Source organism: Pristis pectinata, chromosome 3, assembly GCF_009764475.1.
Source record: "Pristis pectinata isolate sPriPec2 chromosome 3, sPriPec2.1.pri, whole genome shotgun sequence".
Classification (NCBI taxonomy): domain Eukaryota; kingdom Metazoa; phylum Chordata; class Chondrichthyes; order Rhinopristiformes; family Pristidae; genus Pristis; species Pristis pectinata.
Genome location: NC_067407.1, coordinates 62229533 through 62255771, shown reverse-complemented (window position 1 = coordinate 62255771; position 26239 = coordinate 62229533). Strand labels below are relative to the sequence as shown.

Sequence of the window (26239 nt, the reverse complement as noted above, 5' to 3'; positions counted from 1 at the left end):
TGCTGTCTCCTTTTCCTCAAATTCTCTGCACTGCACTTGCTTTGATCTGTCCATTCCATTTTGCACACTTTCTGTTCTCTTCCTTTTCCCCATCTCCCATTTTGTGGTGAGATTACTCCTGAATCCATCTTTTGGCAGTGGGTCGTCATCTGCCATTTACAGCATTCAACATTTACAGCTATCCCCAGACCCATCTTCCACTCTCCTTTCTGTATTTGTAAAGAAACCTTCCCTTCCCAAAGCATCTTACCTTCCAACCACATAAGGTACAGTACCTACTCTTTTGCATCCTCCTTTCCCACCATCCAAGAAACCAAACACCATTTCCAGGTGAAACAGCAAAATACTTCTATTTTCAAATATGTTTACAATATTTGTTTCATGTTGGAACTATCACCAAATGAAGACTTGATGGCCTTGCTGCCGCTGCCTTCCCTCTCTCGACCTATCATTAGCCTCTCATCCCATTACCACCCTGTTCCTTTCACTCTCATCATTATTGTCATTTAATTTCTCCTCCAATCTCCCCTATCACTCGCCTTCCTTCCCATTTCCCTTCTGCATCTTTAAAACATGTTTATCTCCAATTTATCCCAATCCCGATAATCATCAATCTGAAACATAGTTTGTTTCTCTCTCCAGATATTGCCTGATGTGCTCAGTTTTCTGTTTTCAAAAAATATAAGTTGCCAGTTGATATTACATTTGCTGCTAAAACTTATATAACCTCCTGCCATTAGTGACCTTTTATGCTGTGGACTTGCATCATTGGTGTTGATGCAGATGCTCTGCCTCTTCTTTTCCCTTGGCTGTTTTCTATTGAACAGCACTGCAACTGTGCTGTGTTCTCTGAATAAAGAGCATTAATAAAAACATGCATAAAGGACAAATGGCTGGAACTATTATCAGTTATAACAGTTTGAGGCAATTAGTGAGCACAATGATGTTCATCTTCATTCTCTTGCTGGGATCAAGTTAATGGGAAACTGGGAATCTAATACCCTGAAACCACTCCAGTGAGTCCTGACATAAGCAAATCATTGCTGTCATTTTGATTAGATTAGCTTTAAATTTTCCAATGTTTTGGGTGGTGTCTTCACTCTATTCCCCCAGTGTGTCTACATCTGGATTAAGAATGGATATTCAGGTTCTGCAGCACAGGGGCAAATAGTTGAGTCACTTTGGAACCCTTGCCTGGGTTCAGTGCCGGGAGGTGGGAAAGATCCAAGACAACCAGTTGATGAAACTAATAATTGGCACAGTGGTGCAGTTGGTAGAGCTGCTGCCTCATAGCTCCAGTGACCTGACCTTGGGTGCTGTCTGGAGTTTGCACATTCTCCCTGTGATTGCATGGGTCTCCTCCGGTTTCCTCCCACATCCCAAAGATGTGCAGGTTGATAAGTTAATTGACCACTGTAGATTACCTCTTATGTGTAGGTGTGTGGTAGAATCAGGGGGAATTGATGAGAATACTGGGAGAGTACAGTAGCTCAGGGTAGAACTAGTGTCAGTGTGAGTGCTTGATGGTCAGTGTGGACTTGGTAGACTGAAGGGTCTATTTCCATGCCGTTTCTCTCCATGATTATGTGACTGTAACCTATCTAACATAAAACTTCCTGCTTTAATGCAACTAAATGGTTTGGAAGGTGATTCCACCACACATTGTTGCAGTCAGTTTTGCTTAAACTCTGTGTCTTGTTAACGTCTATTTTGATTGGTTAATATTTGGTCTTTTTGTTTAATTAATGCTTTTGAGAAATGTGGTTCTAAGCGCTTGTGTGATTGATTGTGTTATTTATTGCACAGCATTCTCAGGTTAATAACTGAATTGTTGTTATAAGTCTTAGTAACTAATTCAGGGTGGTACCTTCTGTAACATTACATTGGTTCAAATTACCTCAGACAGCCAAAAAGAGAAGGGAGATGGATGTTGATTGTGATTCCTTGGAACCACTTGATTTTTTTTTCAGTAAGCTCCTCATGCTGCTACTCAATCTTTATTATGTCTTACAAACTTCAGCATAGTTTGTATTATGTCCAGTTGTGTTAGAAACAGAGATAATCTCTGCTTCTTACCAATCAGACTTTTGGATAACTTTATGCGTTGGAATATTCACACAAGAGGATTTCAATATCAAGAGTTGTTCATTGTCATGAATGTCAAGATCTCAGTGACAATATTTGATCTTGGTTTCCACGCAAGTGTCTCAGAAATAGCAGTTTTTATATTACTTCCATTTCCCAGCGACTACATTTAAATAACTAAACTGAACCTATTGCTATCCATAAAACAGAGTCACATGTTGAATGTGTGTTAACTTCTTTCTTCTCCCTTGTGTGGCTCAGTGCCAGTTCCTGTACACAGTTAGGTAACAGGGAATAATTCACTCCCATGCATTTCTGTTTATCTCTATGCGTCCATAAATCACTTTTAATCACTTTGGATTGAAGCTGTGTGAGTGCTAATGTTAGTGAAGATTTCATTTTTCTCAACGTATTATAGGACATCAGCTGTTACCCACCATTGAGGCTCTTAATTCTTTCTCTGTTCAGGATTTTCTTACAGACTTGGTGATGTCTGAGGTGGATCGATGTGGGGAACATGATGTTCTCCTCTTCAGGGAAAATACCTTAGCAACAAAAGCCATAGAGGAGTATTTGAAGCTTGTTGGCCAGAAGTACCTCCATGATGCCTTAGGTAAGATACAATAATGGATGAATAAGTTAGTTTGTTTGATGTTCACCGATGCTGCTGCTATAGCTCAGGTGCTGTGGCGGAAGTTCCGATTACCACTGTCTCTACTCTCTTTGGACAGAGAAAAATACGCAAAAGTATGTGAGGGAGGATGACAAACATTGTATTTCAAAGGTACCCTATAGCCCTCCTCCAGATATAAATAATAACAGAATTTGACTAGATTTACCTGGGATATTCTTTGGTCTTTTTGCAGTATGAGGAAACTCTCAATCTTCTTACACAGAAGTGACAAAATTGTGCCATGAGAAAAGTTTATATGAATTTACAGTTGCTGTTGAAACCAGTCTTCAGACTCAGAAGCAAGTGCTGGCCTTAGTTGTCTTCAAGATTAATTTCAAATCTGAGGTTGATTTACGCAAATCTATTGAAGGGTATAGACGAAGACATAGACAGCACAGGAGGTGTGCTGCTGGTTCTGACACTGTGGTGCTGGTGCCCTGTGATAGCATGCACAGGGATATTTGGTTCTTAAAATGATCTCCAGTGGAAAGAGCCAACCAGGAACCTTTCCTGGAATCCCCTGCAATGGATACAACACAAACCAGTGTGTGCTTTCCTTTAATGAGAATATGTTCAAATAGGGAATGAAGAATGTACTGTACTTTTTTTTAATATATATAATAGCCTCTCAGCGCCTGCCCTGCCAAACCCTAAAATGTCATGAGACCACTTGTAATTCTTCTGAACTCCAGAGAACATAAGCACACACTATTCAATCTTATTTCAAAAGACAACTTTTCATCTCAGCAATAAATCAGTTGAGCACCCCTCTGAAGCAAATAAATCTTTCCTTGGTGAAGGAAACCAAATTGTGACCAGGGTGGTCTCCTCAAGCCCTGTGTAGATACAGCACCTCCTTACACTTTAACTCCCACCCTCTTGCAATGAAGCCTAAAATGAAAAGTACCTTCCAAATTGATTACTCTGCAAGCTTGCTTAATTTCTATTATTCCTATAGAAGCACCCCCAAAATTCACAAATGTCAAGTTCTTGGATTGTAAACATTATTCTGCCTTTCTTATTTGTACCCCAGTAAATAAGTTTGCCGTACTTCACTCCAAGTATCATCTTCATGCCCAATCGCTTAACCATAATCTTTTCATGCTTACTTTCTACCTGAGTTTATCTCTTAAGAACGTTGAGCTATGTTGCACTCAGCTCCCTGATGAAAGTCATTGTTACAGCTACATTGCTCAGACTCAAGCACTGATTCACTAGTTACACACAAAAATGAGATGTTTATTCTTGCTCTTAAATTTCCTCAAAGCCAATCCCTTGAGGTCTAATCTTCCATTAAACCTTCTCTATGGCAGCTTATTGAATATCTTTTTAAAAATTAAACATGCTACATTCACTGATTTTCCCCTAATATACCCTGGATGTTACACCCTCAGAAGAACCAATAGATTCATAAGAAGCAATTCCTTTCCAAATCAACTGTGTTGATTTTGCTGCTGGACTTGCTTGGTGAATAAAAGGAGCTTTTGTTGCTGCAAATTATCAATGTTCTTTTCTATTTTTAACATTGTGCTCAGTGATGATCAGTGAGCACAGAGGCAAGAGTTTGATCCTCTTTGAACAAATGAGGTGTCACTGTTCTTTCGGTTTAGAATGTAGTGCTCCTGTAAACAATAATACTGACCTGGTGACATCCTCACTAATTCAACCTGCTTGTATCCTGCTTCAGGAGAGTTCATAAAGGCACTTTATGAATCAGATGAAAATTGCGAGGTGGACCAGAGTAAGTGTTCATCCAGTGAATTGCCAGAACATCAGAGTAACCTCAAAATGTGTTGTGAGTTGGCCTTCTGCAAGATTATCAACTCCTACTGGTAAGAAACTGTCGTTTGGGGAGGAAATGAAGGGAGACTCAACTGAAAAATAATTGTAACTTTTTCAAAGAGCAGGTCAGATTTTCTAAAGATCTGGCATGTAGGTGGTACCAATAAAACTCCAATAATCTGCTATTCAACACTTTGGAAATCCAGATGGTCTGGCATCTGTCTCACCCAGTGATGTTTGTTGCACTCCCTTTCCCATTCACTGGGGCCCCAGTTCCCACACTTCCTTTTCCACTCAAGGGGGCCCCTGTTTCTGCATTCCCTCCACTGGGACCCCAGTTCCCATACTCCTATTCCACTCACGAGTGCTCTGCTTCCTACACTACCTCAGTACTCATGGAGGCCCCGGTTCCCAGGCTCCCCTTTCACTCATCAGGGCCTTGGTTCTGAGGTTCCCTTTTCCACTCACTGGGGCCCCAGTTCCTGTATTTCCTTTCAACTGACCTGGTTCACTGGAAAATCTATTGTTATACTATGTAACATCTAGAAAAGTAAATTAATAGGGTGTTGGAGTATTAATAGAAATACCATCCAACACTCCAGAAAATCTGCTAGTCTAGCACCACCAAAGTACCAAGTGTGCTGGATTATCAGTCTTACTGTATCAACACCATAAATTAATGTCAAGAGGGAAGCCATTCAGCAATCCTCGTTCATTCATGTACCTGTCTCTTGAGCTTTCTGTGGCCCTTAATCATCCCCTCCACTTTCATTGATCCAGAAATCCACTGCCCATCTTGGGTCATAAAAATCTTCCTGTTTGCTATTTGGCAGTTTGAATTTTTGTTTATTATGTTTAATTTTCTACATTTAGTTTTCCCATTAGTGATGAATTTGTATTTTTCTTCCTCTTTCTTACACCTACTCTGAAAGAAATATTTTGTGGAAGTTAATTATTTTAAGGAGAATTTTGTTATGTGAAGAAAATAACCAGAAGATGATCTCAAACCCAGTACGAGGAAATATAAACACTATATTCTGATTTTGCATCAGAAAAATTAGCAATTAACTGAAGGAGGAAGACAGATAAATGAACTGGACAAGGCACTTCCTCAGAACTGGGACATTGCAGCAGAGAGACCCTTGGTGAAGTCTTTGAAGTCAGCTACATCCATGATGGATGAGGGAGGAGGTTGATGTCTGTGTAGGACAAATGCTAGCTTGTCTGCCACTTCATTCATCTGTTTTTTCTGTTTTTCTCAGTGTGTTTCCACGGGAACTTAAAGAAGTCTTTGCCTCATGGAAGCAACAGTGTTTAATCCGTGGGAAGCACGAAACCAGCGAGCGCCTGATCAGTGCCTCACTCTTCCTACGTTTCCTCTGTCCTGCAATTATGTCACCCAGCCTCTTTGGCCTGATGCAGGAGTATCCAGATGATAGAACTTCTCGCACCCTCACCCTCATCGCCAAGGTCATCCAGAATCTTGCCAATTTTACCAAGTATGTTATGCAGTGCTGCATGTGCCACATTACTCTCAGTTATGTGTGTCTATTTTTGCTTGAGTATTATGTTGGTCAAGGTTGATTATTTGTTTCAAATTGAAATGCCTGCCAGCTTTTGAGCTGTAATGGCTATAATTTGTATTTTGTAATTCTTAAAGTCTAAATGAATATCCAAGAGTGTATAATTTAATCAAGAGGATCAGGCAGTTTACAGTGAGTGTTGGAGAAGGTAATTCTAAAGACAAATTAAAGAAGTGTGTCAACTAAGTTCAATGAGTGCATTCAGCATTCTGATTTCCTGAATGTGAGGGTGCAGATATAGATCTAACATTCTGCAGGAATGTTAAATCTACAGCTTCATTTCTGTCCACTAGTGTAACAAGATCTGCATATAGTTGTTAAGAACTGATTTTTGCCTGACCTTAGCTTGAGACAATGTTGACTATATTCTGCAGGCTACACCGATAACAAATGCTTAACCCATCCATCATTTCCCACTGAGACAAGTCAGCATTTTATCCTTCATTCACTTCCATTGATTTCCATAGGTTTGGAAACAAAGAAGAATACATGGCATTTATGAATGATTTTCTGGAACATGAGTGGAGTGGGATGAAACGTTTTCTGGTGGAAATCTCAAACCCAGACACAATATCCAACACGCCGGGATTTGAAGGATATATTGATCTAGGTCGTGAGCTCTCTGTCCTGCACTCACTGCTCTGGGAAGTGGTGTCACAGCTTGATAAGGTACCTTGAATTGATTTAATTATGAACCATTAAGTACTGTAGTTAAAGTGCAATATTGACCTTTTTTTTAAAAGTTCTGATATTTTTAATCTTATACATGTTTTGTTTTTGCCCAGATTTTTAATACTTCACTGCTTTAATATTTCAAACTTTACTGTTCTGATTAACGCTGAAGTATTGAGGCAAACATTTTTACTTCAGAAGGTCAGAAAACATTCTTCAATGATGTTTCTATATGGTAGACTTGCATTGCAGGGAATAGTGAGGAATGGGTGGAGAGATGATACTGCGGAGCTGATTTGAGCTGTGATGACTCAGAGGCTAACGAGAAATTCTTCCCAGGGAAATAGTGCAAGCTAAAGTGTTTTTCTCTCACCAGAATCTATAAAATAGAGGAGTTGGTACTATGGTTGTTAATCTATAAGAGGAGTTGGTACTTTTGTAGTTAGTAAAAATGAATAATGCTTTTCATTGGTTAGGAATGATAACATATTTGGTAATGAGTTTGAAACTAGAGTCTTTTTGGTCTTGCTAAACTTATTTCTCTCAAGTTATTTCACAGTAAAATGTGACAAGAAGAATTGTATTTAAAACTAGTTCTGCAATTGATTGAAAACACAAAAGACTGCAGATGCTTTCATCTGGAGTTAAGAATAAATTGCTGGAGGAACTCAGTAGGTCAGGAGGCAAAGGGATAGTCGACATTTCAGGTCAAGACCCTGCATCAGGGCTGAGAGTATAGAGGGGAGACAGCCAGTATAAAGAGGTGAGAGGTGGATCCAGGTAGGGAGGGGGATGATTGGCAGTTGGAACCAGGTGGGGGAGCGGCAGAGTTGGGAGACAGTGGCTGGCGGGTGATAGGTAGAGACAAGGAAAGAGGAAAAAAGGACAAAGGGCAGATGGAGCCAGGTGGGAAGGGAGGATGGTGGTAGAGACAGAGACTGGGAAGTGATGTGGAGACACAAGAAACATACAGCATGCAGAATCATGTATCACCATGACAGACTATTTGTTTTAATAATAATAATGACTAAGATTAGACTTCAATTATGACTTATTAATTGCTACTTAATATCCAGTTATTGATGCTGCTAGGATCCTTTGACATTATTAATCAGATGTGTGTCATTATCAGAAACAGCAGAATTCAAAATAACCTTCAGGACTCCACTTCCATTAGTGAGCAGAATTTTATAGTGCTGAAGAATACATGTCTGGAGCACAGAAGACAACATCTCACTGTGAGGCCCCGAAAATGACTGAGTAGCCCAGACTGGCAATGTATAAATGCCCATCAATCACAGTCACCATAAGTAGCCAGTGCACTCCTCTGTGTGATGGGCAAAATGGAATCAAATGAGGTTACTTGAGCCACCAAATAAAAATTCAGGTTGTGCGCAGCAAATGCTCGAAGGAACTATTTTTGAACATATTTTTCAGTGAGGAACATGTGTCACAATTCTTGGTACTTTCCAATAGTTCACAAGATGTTGGCATTCGTAGAGTAATACATATACAGCATGGAAACAGACCCTTCAGCCCAACTCATCCATGCTTACCATGGTGCTCACCAAGCGATTCCAATTTGCCCATGTTTGGCCCATATCCCTCTAAACCCCTGGCACAAGAGACTACAGATGCTGGAAATCTGGAGCAACACACAAAAAATTGCTGGAGGAACTCAGCAGGTCAGGCAGCATGTATGGAGGGAAATGAACAGTTGACATTTCGGGCTGAGGCCTTTCATCGGGACAGGAAAGAAAGAGGGAAGAAGCCAGAATAAAAGGGTGGGGGAGGTGCCCGAGCTGGCGGGTGATGGGTAAATCCAGGTGACGGGGAAGGTAGGTAGGTGGGAGGGGTGGGGGAGAGTGGGAATGATGTAAGAAGCTGGGAGGTGATTGGTGGAAGAGGCAAAGGGCTGAAGAAGATAGAATCTGATAGGAGAGTACAATAGACCCTGGAATAAAGGGAAAGGGGGTGGGTAACCGGATGGAGGAAGATGTGGGTGATGGGCAGGTTGTGAGGCCGGGGAGGGGAAAAAGAAGGGGTAAAGGGGCCAGAGGGATAAGGGAAAACAAAGGGTGGGGTGGGGTGGTGTAAAACAGAGGGGATTGGCTACCGGAAGTTAGAGAAATCTATGTTGATGCCGTCAGGTTAGAGACTACCAAGACGGAAAATGAGGTGATGTTCCTCTAATCTGCGTTTAGCCTCAACTTGGCAGTAGAGGAGGCCGTTGACAGACATGTCAATGTCCTGTCCCTGTACTTATCCAAATGTCTTTGGAATGTTGTTGTTGTACCTGCCTCAACCACTTTCTCTGGCAGCTTATTCCATAAACGCACCACCTTTGTGTGAAGAAATTGCCCCTCAGGTCCCTTTTGAGTCTTTCACCTCTTATCTTAAACTGATCCCCTCTAGTTCTTAGTTTCCCTCCACTGGGAAAAAGACTGTGTACATTCACCCTATCAATGCACCTCATGATCTTATACACCTCTATAAGGTCACCCTTCAATCTCCTCCATTCCAAAGAATCAAGACCTAGCCTGCCCAACCTCTCCCTATAACTCAGGCCCTCGAGTCCTGGCAGCATCCTTGTAAATCTTCTCTGCACTCTTTCCAGTTTAATGATGTCTTTCCTATGACAGGGTGACCAAATCTGTACACAGTACTCCAAGTGTCACCAGTGTCATGTACAACTACAATCCCTGGCATAGCGATAATGTTTTTGCCCATCCCTCATACCCCTTGGGATGTAATGGTGAGCCACTTTCTTGAGCAGCTGTGGTCTGTCTAGTGAAGGTACTTCCTGTGTGTTGTTTGGTCAGGAGTGTAGAGGTTGGACTACAGTGAAGGAACATTGAAAAATTATCCACGTCAGGATGGTGTGTGACATAAAAGAAAATCTTTACGGTGAAGAGGTTATAGATTGTGGTGGAATACAGTTCTCTTGCTGCTGTTGGCCCATAGCTTCCCATGGATGCCACATTTTGAGCTGCTAGATCAATTTGAAATTTATCCCATTTAGTAAAATAGTAATGTCATACAATGTGATGGAGGATATGCTCAGTGTAAAGGCAGGACTTTGTCTGCACAGTGACCTGTGCAGTAGTCACTCACATCAATACTGTTATTACTGACACATTTGCAACAGGGAAATGGGTGGGGATGAGGTCACATCTCTAATGTTGAATCTCTTTGCACCATCTCTTGCCTTCTGGTCTGCCACTGTCTTGATTTTAACATCCTTGTCCATATTGTAAATCTCTCTATGACCTCACCTACACCTAACTTTGTAATCTCCATCATAGGAAGACAAGAAAATAGGGGAAGGAGTTGGCCACCTGGCTCTTCAAGCCTGCCTCACCATAGATCTGTACAGCACAGAAATGGGCCCTTCAGCCCACCACGTCCATGCCTTTTTGCCCATCTACACTAATTCCATGTGCAGGTGTTAGGTCTGTATCCTTCTCTGTCTTGCCTGTTCAAGTGCCTGTCTTAATGTCTCTTAAGAACAGTGATTGTATCTGATTCCACCACTTCCTCTTGCAGTGAGTTCCAAATATCAACCACTCTGTACGTAAAAAAAATTTTTTCCTCAAATCTCTTTTAAAACTCCTTCCTCTCACCTTAAACCTTTGCCCTCTTGTTTTTGATACCCCTACCATGTGAAAAAGATTCTGACTATCAAACCGATCAATGCCTCTTATAATTTTATATACCTCTATTAGATCACCCCTCAGCCTCCTACACTCCAGGGAAAACAAACCAAGCCTATCCATTCTCTCCCAATAACTAAAGTCCTTCAATCCAGGCAATATTCTGGTGAATCCCCTCCGTGCCATGATCAGCACAACAACATTCTCCTTTTAGTGTGGCAACCAGAACTGGCTCATCTCTACTGGCCTCAGCTCCACTTCTGTGTCAGTTTCTCTTAGCCATCAATTCCCTAGTCTTTCAAAAATTTATCAACCTCCATCTTGAATACTTTTAACAATCTAGCCTCCACACCGCTCTGGGGAAGAGTATTCCAGAGATTCACCCCCCTCTGTGAAAAGAAGTTTCTATGCATCTCTGTTTTAAATGATTGGCCCCTAATCTTGTAACGATGTCCCGTTGGTTCAAGACTCTCCCACAAGTGAAAACGTATCAACATCTACTCTGTCATGCCCTCAATGGATTTTACATCTTTCAATAAGGTCACCCCTCATTCTTCCAAACTCTGATCCCAGAATTAACTTGGTGAATCTCCTTTGGACTGTCTCCAATGCTACCATATCCGCTTTTGGGTAAGGGGACCAAAACTGTGTGCAGTATGCTAGGTGTGGCCTCACCAATACCCTGTATAATTGAAACAAAACATCCCTATTTCTAAATTCCAACCCCTTTGCAATAAAGGCCAATATGCTATATGCCTTTTTAACTACTTGCTGCACCTGCCTGCTAACTTTTTTGTAATTTATGCAAAAGAACACCTCAATCCCTCTGTACTTCACTCATTTGCACTCTCTCGCCATTTTAATAATAATCGCCTTTTGGTTCTTCCTACCAAACTGCATGGCCACGTTGAATTCCACTTGACAAGTTTTTGCCCAATCAGTCAATCTGTCTGTATCACACAGTGGGGTCACAAATATTTTTGTGTCTTCGATAGCTTGCATTTTGCCTCCCACCAGCCACCCCCCCCATGTTATTTGTATAAATAATAAATAATTGAAGGCCAAGAGCTAATCCCTGGGGTGCTCCATCCTTCCACCCTGAAAAAGACCTAATTATTCCAACTCTCTGTTTTCCATCCATGCTAACACAGGTCCTCCAATACCATGAGCTCTTAACTTATGCACCCAATTTCTTATGGGACACCTTGTCAAAGCCTTTTGGAAATCTAGATAAACCATGTCTACAGGTTCCCCTCTATCTCCACCAGTCATGTAATTCTCTAAAGATATCTGCATGTTTCCACTTCTGACCTTTTAAATGGCCATGAATATAGTTGATACACCATTGTTCCTGCGTTGTTAGGTGTCAAGGTCACATGCTCTGAATTCCCTCTGCAGGTCTCTGGTTCTCTAGCTCTCTTGTCTCCTTTAGGGCATTCTTTAAAATCTTTTTTTTTAATAAACCTTACTACAAGTTCCTTATGTGACCAGTTGTCCAATTCTGATTGATAGCACTACTATGAAGTGCCTTGGGAGCTTTTGCTAAGATATAGGAATTACATGCATGCAACTAGCTGTTTTGATTGTTGAAGGGGATTGGTTGGACAGCCAGTTCATTCATTGACATTCCTGTTCAGGAATTCATTTCTTGTCCTTACTTGTTTCAGTTGAATAAAAAGGAGGGTGTAAAATTTGTTTTAATTTTAATTATTTTCATTTCACCTTAACTTTCCATGTGAAGAAAAAATAGTTTTATTTTTAGAGTTACATTACAGCAGAAAGTTCTTTCATTTACTCACTTGAAACGTTTGCTGCCGTACTGTGTTGTTCCTGGTAAGCACTTAATTTGGTCCCTGGTCTGTAGTCAGTGAACTAGTTTGTGTCAAAAGTTGGCAGAACACTGCAAGGGGTTTCAGGTTCCTTGGGCGAAGGAAGTAAAGATCCCTCTTGATGAGGACAAGATTGTTGTCTGAGCTGATGGAATCATACTCCACAGAAGTTGGTGAGAACAATGGACAAAGAATTCTCTAAGAGCAGGCTTACAGTTTATTTTGTTTTCCCTTGTATCCTGCCTATAAAGGTGGATGACTTTTGTGTGAGGGAAATGGTAAGACAAAGAACCTTGACTAAAGGTAGAATTTTTGTTGAATGTCCAATGCAGCAACCTTCTTTTGTCATTTGTCTTAAGGCTGAATTCAGTCTGTACTATTGTACTGTATCTTTTTTCTGTCTTTGTAAGTAGAAGTAATAATTAACACTGTGAACATCAAACTGGTATTTAAATTGTTTGCATGCATAATTAGTTTGGTTTTACTGCCATTTTGTAGTCTCTGTTCTTTTGCCAGTGAATCCTTCCCGACCATCCTTCCCTCCCTCTGGATGGATGCACCTTTTTTTTTAAGTTGTTTTATTTTTTAGAATCATTTAAGGTATTTATTTTGCATGTTTTGTATGTTTGAATGCTGCAATGCTGTGGAGCAGTTTGAAGCCACATTGAGTTATGTTAGTTTTGTTTCTAATTTCTTTATGTCCCCTTTCTCTCTTCTCCTTCCCTTCCGTTCATCCCTATCCTGCTCCTGCACCATTTTTGCTCCCGCCCTCCCTCACCACAATCATCATGGTTATGTTGTTCGGCACATCTGCATTCTGGTCCGTTCACATCAATCGCCATCCTCCACCCAATAAATTGTGGATGTTTCCGTGGTACTGTCCAACCAGGGTGAAAATTCATTTCTACAGGCAACAGTAGCGAAGCTTGGCCCTCTCCCACGAATACTCAGCGATATCACCAAATCACTAGCTAGCCCCACACCAATTCAGCAGCAGGTGCGGAGATTTGGGGAGCACGTCAGCTCATCCCCAAATGTGAGTGGCAGTGTGTCGTCTGGGCTGCAGCGGATATTCGAGGATCCAGCTGACAGGTAGGAATTTGTTGCTGGATTTTCCCCCATTAGTCTCTGTTGTCTGTAGTATGGCTGCCCTGGCTGACAAAGTTTTGTTTGTAATTCCCACAAAACTCTCTTTCTTTTGGACTAGTTCATGAATAAAAGCACTGCTGTTGAAAGGGACTGTAGAATTCAGTTTGCCCCAGATCCTAACAAGATTTCAGAAGGTGTCAAATTTCAGTTTTAGGTTGAGGACCAGAGGTGAGGGAGTTTTTAGAATGCAGTTTAGGATTCGTTGTCTAAATCAAGGTATTTTGCCTTCAAAGAAAGGGATTGGAGAGGCAGAGAGAGAGAATTTTGCCCCTTTTATTATTTTTTTCTTCTTGCATCAAAGCAGAACTGCTGTTAATGGATGTAAATTCACCAGTATGTCGGAGGCTTATAAGGAGAGATTGGAAAGACTGGGTTTATTCTCACTGGAACATAGGAGGCTGAGGAGTGACCTCATCGAGGTTTATAAAATTATGAGGGCCATAGGGTCAGAGTCTCTTGAGGGCATAGATTCAAGGTGAGAGGGATAATTTAAGAGAGATCCGAGGGGCAACTTTTTCACACAGAGGATGCTGGTTATCTGGAATGAACTGCCAGAGGAAGTGGTAGAGGTGGGTACAATTTGTTTAAAGGGCATTAGGACGGGGACTTGGATAGGAAGGGAGTAGAAGGGATACGGGCCTAATGCGGGCAAATGGGATTAGTGTAGATGGGCATTGTGGTCAGCATGGATGAGTTGGGCCAAAGGGCCCGTTTCTATGCTGTACAACAACTCTATGACTCTGAATGACTACTTGTGTCCATTTAAAGAACTGTTTCTCCACACCTCCTGCAATTGCTGCTCAATGTTTTTATGATGACAGGGTGCTTGCTGCTCCCAGGTTTGCATGAAATTTCATCAAACTTAAATGTTAACATTGCAGTTCTCTCTCTACAGATATATTGAGTGTTTGCAGCATTTTCTGTTAATGCTTATGGTGAGGTCAAAGCTTTTCACCATGAGTTCCAGATCTGTGCCACCCCTTGGGTTAAAAGAAATCTTCAACATCCTGCTAATCATTCAATCTGTTGAATGAAATCCGTGGTTCCCAGTTATTGAATACCCTGCTGAGAGTGATGGGTCCTTCCTTTTCACACTGTCTTGGCCCAAAATAAGTGGGGGAATGCATTGATGGGATTGCTTTGAAAACTAGCATACTCTCAGTGGGCCAAATGACCTCTTCCTTTGTCATGACAGAAATGAAATATGAGACCTTTCTTGATGGAACCAGCCCTCAGCCTCCCCTTTTCCACCCTGACTAATATCTCCTTGTAAATGCACTTACTTCTGTAGCTGTGCCCTTGCTGGGATTATGTGCAGGTCGAGCATAAAATCCTCAGCCTCAGCCAAAAAAGGCAAATTCAACCTATGCCATTTTAACCATCTTACCTACCCACACTGGGATCTCCCAAGTCGCCGTCCATCCACACTTTGTATTATGTGAGAAATAGAAGCAGAGTATGCTCTTTGGCCCCTCACTCCTGTTCCCCCATGCGGTAAGGTCATGGATGATCTTTTGTCACAATGTTGGAGTGGGTATTGCCTTGCCTTGTTTGCCTTCCCAAATACATTATCTCACATATCTTTGGACATTTGCTCCTTTTTTGCCCCATAACAGATCACTGATATCTTTCTGCAGCTTAAAACGCTTTTCCTTGCCATCAACTTTTGTTATCATCTCCAAACTTCTTACTCCTGGCTCCTACCTTTATGTCCAAGTCATTGAGATACACATAAAAAATAATCTGGCTCTGAACCTTGCAGAATCCATATGGTATAGTGTAAACACTATAATTTTTGTTCGCCACTACCCTTTGTTTTCTATCGCTGAGCCAATTTTGGATTAAGTTTGCCACTTTCTTATGGATCCCATAAGGTTTCACTTTCCCGAACTATTTGCTTTGTGGGATCTTGTTAAAATCCATTTACAAATACTTTCCCTTCTTCATATCTTTGTATAACTTCCTCATAACGTTTAATCAAGTCAGATGTGACCTTCCCTTTACAAAGCCATGCAGACTATCCTCAATTGAACTGTGCCTTTTCTTTTTCCAATTTTTTCTAATAATTTGCCCACTCATGATGTTAAGCTGATTGGTAATTACTCTATCTCTTTACAAACAATGGTACTGCAGTTTTCCAGTGTCACATCACCATGCCTGCAGTCAGAGAGGATAGGAAATTGATGGCCATATCACTGCTATTTCTTCCCCTGCTTATATTAACTGCTGGAGACAGATTTCCTACAGATTTATTAAAATAAACTAGACCTCTTAATGTACTGGATTTTTCTGGATAGTGCCTCCCATCCAGGATCACTGCTTGCTGTCTCCATACTCCCAGACTTGTTGGATGTGGAGATCCTCAGTCAGCGGCACTCTGTAACTGAGATCAGGTGGCAAAGTTCAAATGACAGCTGAACTGTGGGAAGCATATGGAAGTTCCAATCCCAATATGCCCCCAACAGCTTGAGAAGAGAGCAAAGCTATCATTGAATTTATCAGTTTTTAAGTGTCTGAGGTTGAGAGCCTTTTAACAACTGTTAAATAAAAAAAAGAAAATACTTTTAAGATGAGAAGAAATAATTAAAGCCATTTGGAAATAATTAAAAACTAAAGCAAAATATTTTTTAAAATCTTACCTCCCTCCTTTGCCTCTTTATTTGCCGACCTGGAATCCCCATTGTAATTAATAGAGAATTGAATCCTGCACCAGGTTAGGGCCCCATCCAGTAACAAGAGTGTGATGACTGCTTTGACCTCCCCAAAACTGTCCCAAACTCATGATGCATGCCCCAAGAGACAGACACTTGGTTGAGGCTGAATGGTGCTGCTTCTGCCAGCCACAGCCAACAAGATTCAGCTGAATATTTTTCTTCCCTGTAATTTTAATGCGACCAATCTGTCTCCTTAGCTTCTGTGTCTGGATCATTCCCCTCGTGAAGAAAGTCACAGAGTTCCCCAATTCCCCATAATTTTTTATGGTTCAAAAGTGGTATCTTTGGTTATTTTCCCTAAAAATGCCCTGCTCTTTTTATTTTCCTTCCCTTCACTTACCTATAAAACATCCTGGTTTACCTGCCATGTTTTTTATTTAGTCGTTTTGCCTTCCTAATTTCTTCTCTAATTTCACTCCTGCATGTTCTCTACTCTCTAGGCCTACTGCAAAGTTGAGCTCTCGATATTCGTCAGAAGCTGCTTGGTTTTGTCTTATTGAACCTCAAATGCTCCTTAAACACCAGCGGGTCCAGATTTTGGACTTCCATCCTTGTCTAAGTGGGAACATGTTTGCTATGGATCCTCACTAATTTCTTCCTTGAATGTCTGCTGAAGCTCTGACTTTATCTGCTTTCAAATTGCTGCTTCTACTCAGTCAATTAGATCTCAGGCAAACAAAACTGGCCTTGCCTTATTTGAAATTTTGTTCAATGTTCTTTTGCATAACTATACTAGCTAACTTAATTCTAGTTAATCACCACCTGCAAAATAGTTTCTCTTTACCAGTCCTTTCACCTGCCCAGCTTCATTCCTGAAACTATAGCCAGAATTACCTCATCCCTTGTCGAATGTGCTACATACTGTTCATAAAAGTTCCCTTGAACGCATTTTAAGAGTTCTGCACCCTGTCAACTTTTCCATACTATTTCTGATCTGTTTAAAATTGGGTTAGTTGAAACCTCCTGCTATTACTGGCACTTTGTACTGCACATCACTAACTTGCTCTTCAATCTCCCTCTGACCTGGAGTAGGGCAGTGGCAGCATCTAAATTTCACCCCCAAAAGTGTAATTGCTCATTTTCTTTCTCAATTTGACCAGTTGTGCTTCATTTATTGATCTTCAGCATATGATCCCTCCTCAGCTGCATTTATTTCTTTAACTAATATTGCAAACCCTCCCTCCCCATCCTCTTTTTATCCTTAACTTTATCCAATAACTAGGGAGATTGCACTGCCATCCTGCCTACTGTAACATACTTTTCAGTATTAGTGACATCATCATACATGCACTCTGCACCTATGCTCTTGTTTCACTGGATCTATTTTACTTGATTCCTTGAAGTGCAAAATCGTGAAGCACTCATCTGTGGCAGTTTTTCCATCGTTTGTTTCCTTTGCAAAGCTCTTTTGCTAATTTCTTGTTTTTCACAATCAGCTTTGCCTTTCTCCCTCCTGTGTTGCTGTTCCCCACACCCCTCTCTAATTAGTATCTCAAACCTCCCTGCACTGATGTTGACCCCCAGTCCCTTGAGATGCAACCTTTCTGGCTTGCACCGGTCCCACCTCCCACAGAACTAAACTCCAGTCATCTGGAAGCCTCCCTCCTGTGCTATTTATCTGAATTGTCCTCTTATTTGTACACTTCTCATCACACTGCATCAACAGTTACCCGAGGTCCAGCTTTTTATCATCTCCCCTAATTCCATATGCTCTGTGAAGGCAGCAGAGCTCCAACTGGTCAATTACAGGCCACCCTGACCAGTGAATAACCAACAATATCTGGTATAAGGGAACTGAAGAGTTGGATAGAGAATAAATGTATAAATAAATATTAATGAATAAGTTTGGAAATAAATGTTTTTAAGAAGTTTGAATATGCAAACAAAAAATATATTTTTATTTCAGTGACGTGCAACAATTGCAGTCTCCAACTCAAGAAAACGTTGAAGCATTTTTCCACAGCAAGCAGCACTTCCCAGGTCAGCCAGCCTCCACACACAGTATGACTTACTCTGACAGGGATGAAGAAGAGTCCACCCTCCATAACGGCAGGAGCGTATCGCTCGTAGATCTGCAGAGCACTGCTGTGACTCAGGGGACAAATAGTGCACCAGTTGTTTCCAGTGTGCCAGTCCGGCACCCTGGCAGCCAGGCCTCAATTACACATACAGCAAATATCAAGCAGCTGCGAGAGGTGCAGAGTGGGGTGCAGAGTGGGGCGCAGAGTGCCCCTCAGATCCGCAGGCCTCTGCATCCAGCTCTGAGCCAACAGAGCAGCCTTCAGCCTCTGTCTTTCCAGAACCCTGTTTACCAGCTGAACAACCCTCCAGCAGGAAGCAGCAAAGCCGGCATGGACTCCAGTTCTGAGAACCTGAGTTCCACAAGCTCCCGGAGCCACACCAACAGCGAGGAGCTGATCAGCAAGCTGAGTGGCCCCAGTAACAGCAGCATTGAGGATTTTGCCAAACGCAGCGCATACAGTGAGGATTACTCCAAACGACACACCATGCCAGACAGGAACAATCTCCCAGTGGCGTTGCCTCGGCAGAATAGCATTGGGCATTCACAGCTCCGCAGGACAGAGTTGTCAGGTTCCAGCGGCCGAGTGAAAGCACCACATTCGTTACCTCTGAGTGCATCGCAGAGAAGCACGGGGAGCATGACAGGATTACCATCTACGTCACCTGAGCCACCACACAATGAAAATCGCTCACGGCAACCATCAACTTCTTCGAAAGGGGAAAGTCCTGTGCCCAAAGTCCGGGCAGTACATAGACAGCAGCAAACACACCAGGTGAGGAAGCCTCTCCATGCTACTGTCACTGTAGCCCCTGTTTTTCATCAGCTGTTTTGTTTATTGACTTTACTGGGAGCTCCTTCCTGAGGATTATGGCAGTTTCTGCTGGAGTGCTATTCTGCAGATGCTTCACCTAAACTGCCATTCATCAGTGTGAGAATTGCCAGGCGAGTTATAGCAAGCAACTGGTGCTGCACTCAGCATGTCTGCTTTAGTGTGATTAGAGTTGCTTAGTAGCAGCAAGAAGAAGGAACCTTGATGGGTTTCGTTCCACATACTTCATCTGTTTCTTCTCTCGTTCACATGCATCCTCATTCTCTGGAGAGGTTGCAGAGTTTCAAGCCACATAATGTTTCAACTCAGACATGTAAATTGAATACACATCAGCCCTAAAGTAATGAAAGTTGGCTTGTATAGCTTCAGGGATCCTATTTTAATGAAAGTGCACAGGTTTCCACCTTACGATGGATGTAGAACTATCCATGCCATGACTATATCTGGAAATCTGAATCTGATGCAGATGGTGCAGAAGCAGTGCTGATCTAAGAATAAAGTTGCAGCACTACTTCTTGAACTTAACCCCTGTTATACCTGGTGTGAGAACATTGAAGAGGTTATTCATGGCAAAAGCAACCCTCCAGTACTGACATTCTTCAATTGGATGACCACAACAGATACCCTCTCCACCACAAGTTTAGTAAATGCATTGAGAAAATGAAATGTTAATATCAATGTAATAACACACTGCACTTGTAATTTCAATGTTACTTTGCTTTTGTCAATAATAAGCACCACGCTCTGAGGAGAATATTAGCTGTTTCCACTGGAATATTCTAGTGCAGGGCCTTGTGAGCATCAATTATCTGAGGAAGTGATGATTACAAAATATTTCCTACAGTTCTTTGGTATTGTCTGCTTCATTTGCAGCCAGTGCATAGTCCTGTTACTTGGAGTAGCACAGTGAGGACGAGAGAGTAACTGCAAGAACACGGATGATGTTTGAGCCTGTAGATTGTGATTGTGACTCTGTCAATGTATAGAAGTTTGAGTTAGTCACCTGACTTTATTCAATGCAGGTTCAGTCACCAGTGGAGACTGCCACCATGTCACCAGTGGAGAGGACAGCTGCTTGGGTTCTGAATAATGGACAGTACTTAGAAGATGATGAGACTGACCAAATTTGTGAGGAGAGTAAACATGCAGAGAAGGTAGGTAAACTTATGTTAAGGGGCAAGGAACCTTGGCAAGTGTGACTTTTTTTATCCAAAGTATTTTGCAATTGGACAGTGTGGTAGTGAAGTGCACACTAAGAAAGAATAAAAAACAGACTCTTTACAGGACACAATATTCTGCACCTTTCACTTACCTGAATGAAGTTATGTTGATAAATCTGCCTAATAATAAATTTGGTCTGTCACCAATGTCATGTAACATTATTTTGAATGACATCTTTACATGGCAGGCATTTGACAGAAAAAGAAATTCTTTCTGCATATGCAAATGGTGTTTAGAAAGGGAGAATCTGATTTGTACTGCTGGCTATTATCAATTTGGAACAATATCATTTTGTTTTTTCTGAAATCGCCAGTGAGATATATGGCACAAGCATGGTTACAAAAATAAATCTCCATCTTTTCATAACTCTTGACAACTATACCAATCAACTTCTTTCCCTTTTCATATCCTTCAAATAAAAATCAAGCGTTGCAACTTCTATGCAGTCAGACCTATGCTACTTTCTTCAGCACGTCACATACTCTGAATCTCTGTGAAATACTACTCTTTTGTGTTGTTCCACAGTTAGAACTGTTGTCCTAGATGATTCCTGTTAACTGCTGAGTGTCTGGGGCAGTTGATAGTGAACAGTGTGAAGCAAGGCAGGGGAGTAATTGGTTCTGCCAAGAGATGTCACACTTCTGGAGTGACAAACACTGCAGTTTCCAGGCTTCTCTATTTTTGCAAGATACTGTATATTTTCAATAATTGTGACATTCTAAGCTTGCCCAAAAACTATTGGTAATTGATTTATTAAGGGTTACGACAAGGGAGATTGAGAGATCAAGAGCATGGAATTGAAACCAATTTCCATTTACGATATTGATTCCTATCAATGTAGTTGCCTTTATTTAAGTTTAGGACACTAGTTTCAGGCCTCTTTCTCACCCTCGGGCTGAACTTGACATGCTACAATGCTATGATCACTCTTTCCTGGGGGATCCTTTACCGTGGGTCATTAATTGATCCTGTCTCGTTACATGATACCAGATCTAAAGTAGCCTGTTTCCTGGTTGGTTCCTCAACGTACTGCTGCCAGAAACTAGCCCTCTGTGAATTTGTCCTCAAGGTTGCCCTTACCAGTTTGATTTGTCCAATCTATATGCTGATGAAAATTTCTCAAGATCATTGTAGCAACTTTCATACAAACCCACATTTCTCTTTATTTTCACTTTGCTCTGTTATACTGTCGATAAAGGGACCTGTACACCACTCCCAACAGTGATGTCTGACTCCGTCCAAATTGATTCTGCATCTTGAGCTTCTGAGCTAGTCTTATTCTGACCACAATATGATCTCATCCATTATTAACATTTTTTCTTGCTACCCAGCCTTCTGAAATGTGAAATAACCCTGAATAGTCATTTCTCAGCCTTGTCACCTTGCAACCCCCACATCTCTATCACATTTTCTGTCAAATGCCTGCTGCGTAAATATGTCATTTAAAATAAAATAACATGACATTGGTGATCAGATCATACCCATTTATTTCTATTTGTGCCATCAACTCAATTATCTTATTACAAATGCTGCATGCATTCAGTGAAAGAGCCTTCAATTTGATCTTACCCTTCTTCTTTCTTCTGACTCTATTTGCTCAGCTCTGTCTGCAATCTCCATATGTATGATTGTATGCTGTGCCCATTCTTTATAAGCTGTTGTTATCATTACCCTTGCACTGTTGATATTTTTTTGCAACCTTAAATACCCCTTCACCTGAACCTCTATCTTCTATTTTCAACTTGGTTTTCCTTCCTTCTGCTTCTACTCTCAGGTTCCCATCCCCTGCCAAGCTTGATTAAACCTTCCCCAACATCACGAGCAAACTCCACCCCCTACACAGATATTGGTCCCGTTCCCTTTGAGGTACATTTGGGTTGTAAAGGTCTGAAAGCATGTATCACCAGGCTCAAGGACAGCTTTGATCCACTGTTATAAGACTGTTGTGCAATAAGGTGGACTCTTGACTTGACAATCTATCTCGTCATGGCCTTGTAACTTATTGTCTACCTGCGCTACACTTTCTCCATAACTGTAATGCTATATTCTGCATTCTGTTATTGTTTTTCCCTTGTACTACCTCGATGTACTGATGTGATGAAATGATCTGCATGGATGGCATACAAAACAAAGTTTTTCACTGTGCCTCAGTACATTTGACAATAATAAACCAATTTATTGATTTAAGTGCTAAACTTGAAACCTGGGGGGATAACCTTTTAGATTTTGTGATCCCGAGGAAGCTCAATCATCATTCTCAGGGGACCAATTCCTCCGGCACTCTTGACAAAACCACAAAAAGCCAACAAACTCCACTGAGTAGTGCTCCTTAATCATGTCTTCTAAATGCTTATATTTCTGTGTTTCTCACTGAAAGCCTTGTCCAAGGAGTTGCCATTATGACATCAACAATAACCGTGGTATTTCCCTTCTTAAAAATGGCATCACAAATCCATCTTTTTCCATCTTCATCTACAAACCAAGGTTTTTTAAAAATGGACCAACATATCTAAATTTATGTTATACCTCTTAATCCAGGGCTTTTTTATTGCCGGGCAGTGCCTGGAAACGTGGCCCAAAGGTTTTTTTTACTCCCCAATAATGCCTACAGGTCTTATCCATGTTCGGTCTTGCAGTAGCAAGACTACATTTCACGGGGTATGTGTTGGATCTGGTTAAAAGTGCATTAATAAAATTCGACTTGGTGAAAAGACTGAAACCTTTAACCCAATCATCGGAGTTAACATCATTTTTAAAACACTTTACCCCAACCCCTTGCTGAGGCAAACACATCCAACACTCAAACTCTTTAAGTCTCTCCAACTAAGGTTCCTCGAGACGATGACATTACCATGAGGACCCCCAACTAAAACACTACCCAAATTCACACCATTATCACCAAGACATTTGAATCCCATATAATATCTAATTTAATCTGAATAACTCTGTCCCCGCAAACTTAAGTGGAGTTGGGACCAGTTTATCAGTGGCTTTAGCAAAACCTTCCAGTATACTGGTAAGAGGGATGGGTATTGGTGTTTTCAATTTTAGAATTTTCAGACCTCCTATCACAGGCTCTTGACTATACTAGCCCATTGTTAACACAGGATGGTAGGTGTGAAAATTTCTTGACGGAACCTTGGATTACTTCATCCAAACTAACTAGGATATTTTGTGATGCCTCATTTAACATCAATGAATAGCATAGACAAGGGATCACAAAAACCCTTAAAATCTCAACTTTCTGTTTGGGCTTAAACCTAGCTTTATCTAAACTGGAAGACCATTGAACTAATTTACTGTTAAAATCTTAACTAAAACCCCCAATCCATGGGTCTCCCAGGTATTTCTCACATGACCAGTAAAATGACGCTCCTCGTTTTTGATCTTCCATTTCTCACTATTGTTATGAATAAAACTTGTATTTTGGACTGTCACGGGAAAACCAGCAGTCTTTTTAGTATTGATTTCTAAACCTGTCCTACTGCAAAAGTTCTCTATGATTTTCAGATTTCTAGCCATGCCCTTGGGATAGTTGCTAATTAATGCAACATCAACAGCAAAAGCAAGTGCTGCACATGACATGTCAAAACTGTTGAGATAAAACCATTCCCATTTTGCTCTAACGAACATAATAAAATGTCCATTATACAATTAAATAAAATGGTTGAAAGCAGATTGCCCTGCTTAACTCCACTTTAATTAAAATGAGAGCAGTCTTACCAGTCCTAACTTTGATAAAAGTGGAACATTCGGAATAAAGATCTGAAACTAACTCAATAAAATCCTTGCTGACCCTAACTGACGTAATGTCTTGCTAATTAGTTTGTGTTCAACCAAGTCAAAGACTTTACCCAAGTCAATAAAAATCTGTGGTGATTTTTAAAATTCTTTTTAGACCCAGTTAAAAGCTTATTTAAAATAGCAATATCTTGATTGCAGCCAAGGTAGCCATTAAGAAACCCTTCTGCCGTTCATTAATTAAGATCACCTTGATTAGTCGTTTTGTGAGAATTTCAATGAAAGTTTTCAGTGAGATGGACCCAATTGTTATGCACCTCCAATTATCGAGATTCTCAAGTTTAACTGGGTCGCCTGATTTGGGAATTAAAATGGTGCAGCTTTTCTTAAAGTAGCATAGTTTCTTCCTACTCTTGATCCACAAGGTGTACATTTTAGCCTAAACTTCCATATCTAATTTACTTAATCTATTGAAAGCCGCCTGGACCAGCAACTGTGTCCTTAAAATTACCAGTAGCTTCTTTTACCTCCTTGATACTCATATCTAATAAGAGCCAGGCAAAAAGGGGGCTAAATTTTGTGATATCTGCCTTATTATTACTAACAGTAAATCTGCCATTGTAATATTCTTCAAATTTACTAATATTCAAAGGACATCAACACTAGCCGGAACATCCATAAGTTGTCTGGCCAATGCCAGCTTATTTTCTTTGAATCAACTTTGTGCCCTTAAATACTCCCCTTTACACCTGGCAAATCTTTCTTTATCAGAATTGGGAATATTTAACCTTTTAGTCTTCCTATTTATTATACTTTTCTTCACTTCCTTTTCCCAAGAGCAACTAACAACTGTGAGATTTTATTCAGTAACTCTCAGCAGGAATTGCTTTTAGAATCCCACCTATCCACAAGTAACATGGTGTTGTTTAGTAACTACGACAGACAAATGGAGCTACTACTAGAATTAGAACACACTGTTCCTCAATCTGTACAAGGGAGGGTATCTCTAGCCTAACTTGACCTCCTTTACCAATTTCCACACCTACAACATCTGCCTCAATACTACTACCCTCATCATATGTATTATCCACACTACACTCTTCAACTTTATCATCCTTTTCCAACTCAACAGTTATTAACCAAAGCTGCATACCTCTTAGTAACCTTGGTCATGTACCTTTTATCAGGTACCAGTTTGTTAGATTCAGCTGGTATCTCACTGGCTGCTAACACATTAGTATTTTTCTGTCCTGCAAACTTCTCCAGTTCTAATAACTTAACAATGTCCTCTTCAGTCCAGACTGACATCAGCCTCCCCCTTTTCCTATTAGCGCCATTCCTACCGTCAATCTCGCTTAGTGCCTTACCTCCCAGTGCTCTTTTGGTAATGCACCACTGGGTGTCTGTGCCTTTCATGATAGCTGAGACCACTCGGAGATAAAAACTGCATTACATGTTGCACATTCAAACCTCTCCTTAGCTACCCTATCAACACCAGCATGCATCAAATCTACATTTGGTGAAATGACAGGCTATAGTGTGATAGTCTGACTTCTTTCATCCGCTACACTACATCTTCTTTAATATCTACATTGGGATGACGTTTTTCATAATGCTCACAATAACCATGATAAGCCAAAAATCCTTTCTTACAAACTTCACAAAACAATCTGGTGGTGGGATATTCCACTACAACCTTATTCACACATACATCTGCTATCATATCACTTCCCTTCTTACTATCATTGTCACCAACACTGGGACAACTAATAGTATTCAAACCCCTTGCATCACTAAAGCCACCTGAGATCTTAAAATCCTCATCTAAAAGTAAATTTCATCATTAAAATTATCTTTGGGCTGGTTTTCCAAAAATATAATTCAAATTCAGAATTAAAACTAAATTCTAAATCTACTAAGGTCAGCAATTTTGGTCTTATCCTCACCATAATCATTCCCCCAACCACTATCCTTGGTGTTCTTTAAAAGGAGAGGTAAGAAATTAATCCTTTGGAGCTAAAATTCCATCAGTTAAAACAATGTCATCTTCAGTAGTTTGCCTGCGGTTCAGATCAGCCAGAAGTGGGTCTGTCCACAGTCGATGCATTTTTTGCATGAGGTCTCTGTGGAGATCACAGCAGGAGAATTTTCTATCTGGGAACCCCAACGGGAAATGAGCATCCCACCCAGGGGAACATGGAGACATTTTTGAACATTTTGATCATTCCAGCCCCAGTTGCTTCTAAGATAGGTTCCCTCAGTTGAGCAGAAGGTTGGCAAGGGGA

At 40.9% G+C, this 26239-nt stretch overlaps 1 protein-coding gene across 7 annotated transcripts in view; it reads left to right on the top strand.

The window, feature by feature from the left end:
- The window catches only part of rasal2 (RAS protein activator like 2), a 352406-nt gene that overhangs the window by 308641 nt on the left and 17526 nt on the right, over positions 1 to 26239 (top strand). For 5 of the 7 annotated variants that reach the window (XM_052011424.1, XM_052011422.1, XM_052011426.1 and 2 more), the window contains 7 exons: positions 2554 to 2698; positions 4446 to 4590; positions 5803 to 6039; positions 6591 to 6792; positions 13167 to 13369; positions 18047 to 18935; positions 20015 to 20146. In XM_052011424.1, the coding sequence (XP_051867384.1) occupies positions 2554 to 2698; positions 4446 to 4590; positions 5803 to 6039; positions 6591 to 6792; positions 13167 to 13369; positions 18047 to 18935; positions 20015 to 20146 (1953 nt within the window). The remainder of the gene's footprint in view (positions 1 to 2553; positions 2699 to 4445; positions 4591 to 5802; positions 6040 to 6590; positions 6793 to 13166; positions 13370 to 18046; positions 18936 to 20014; positions 20147 to 26239) is intronic. The other 2 variants (XM_052011425.1, XM_052011423.1) reach the window with 1 other exon arrangement.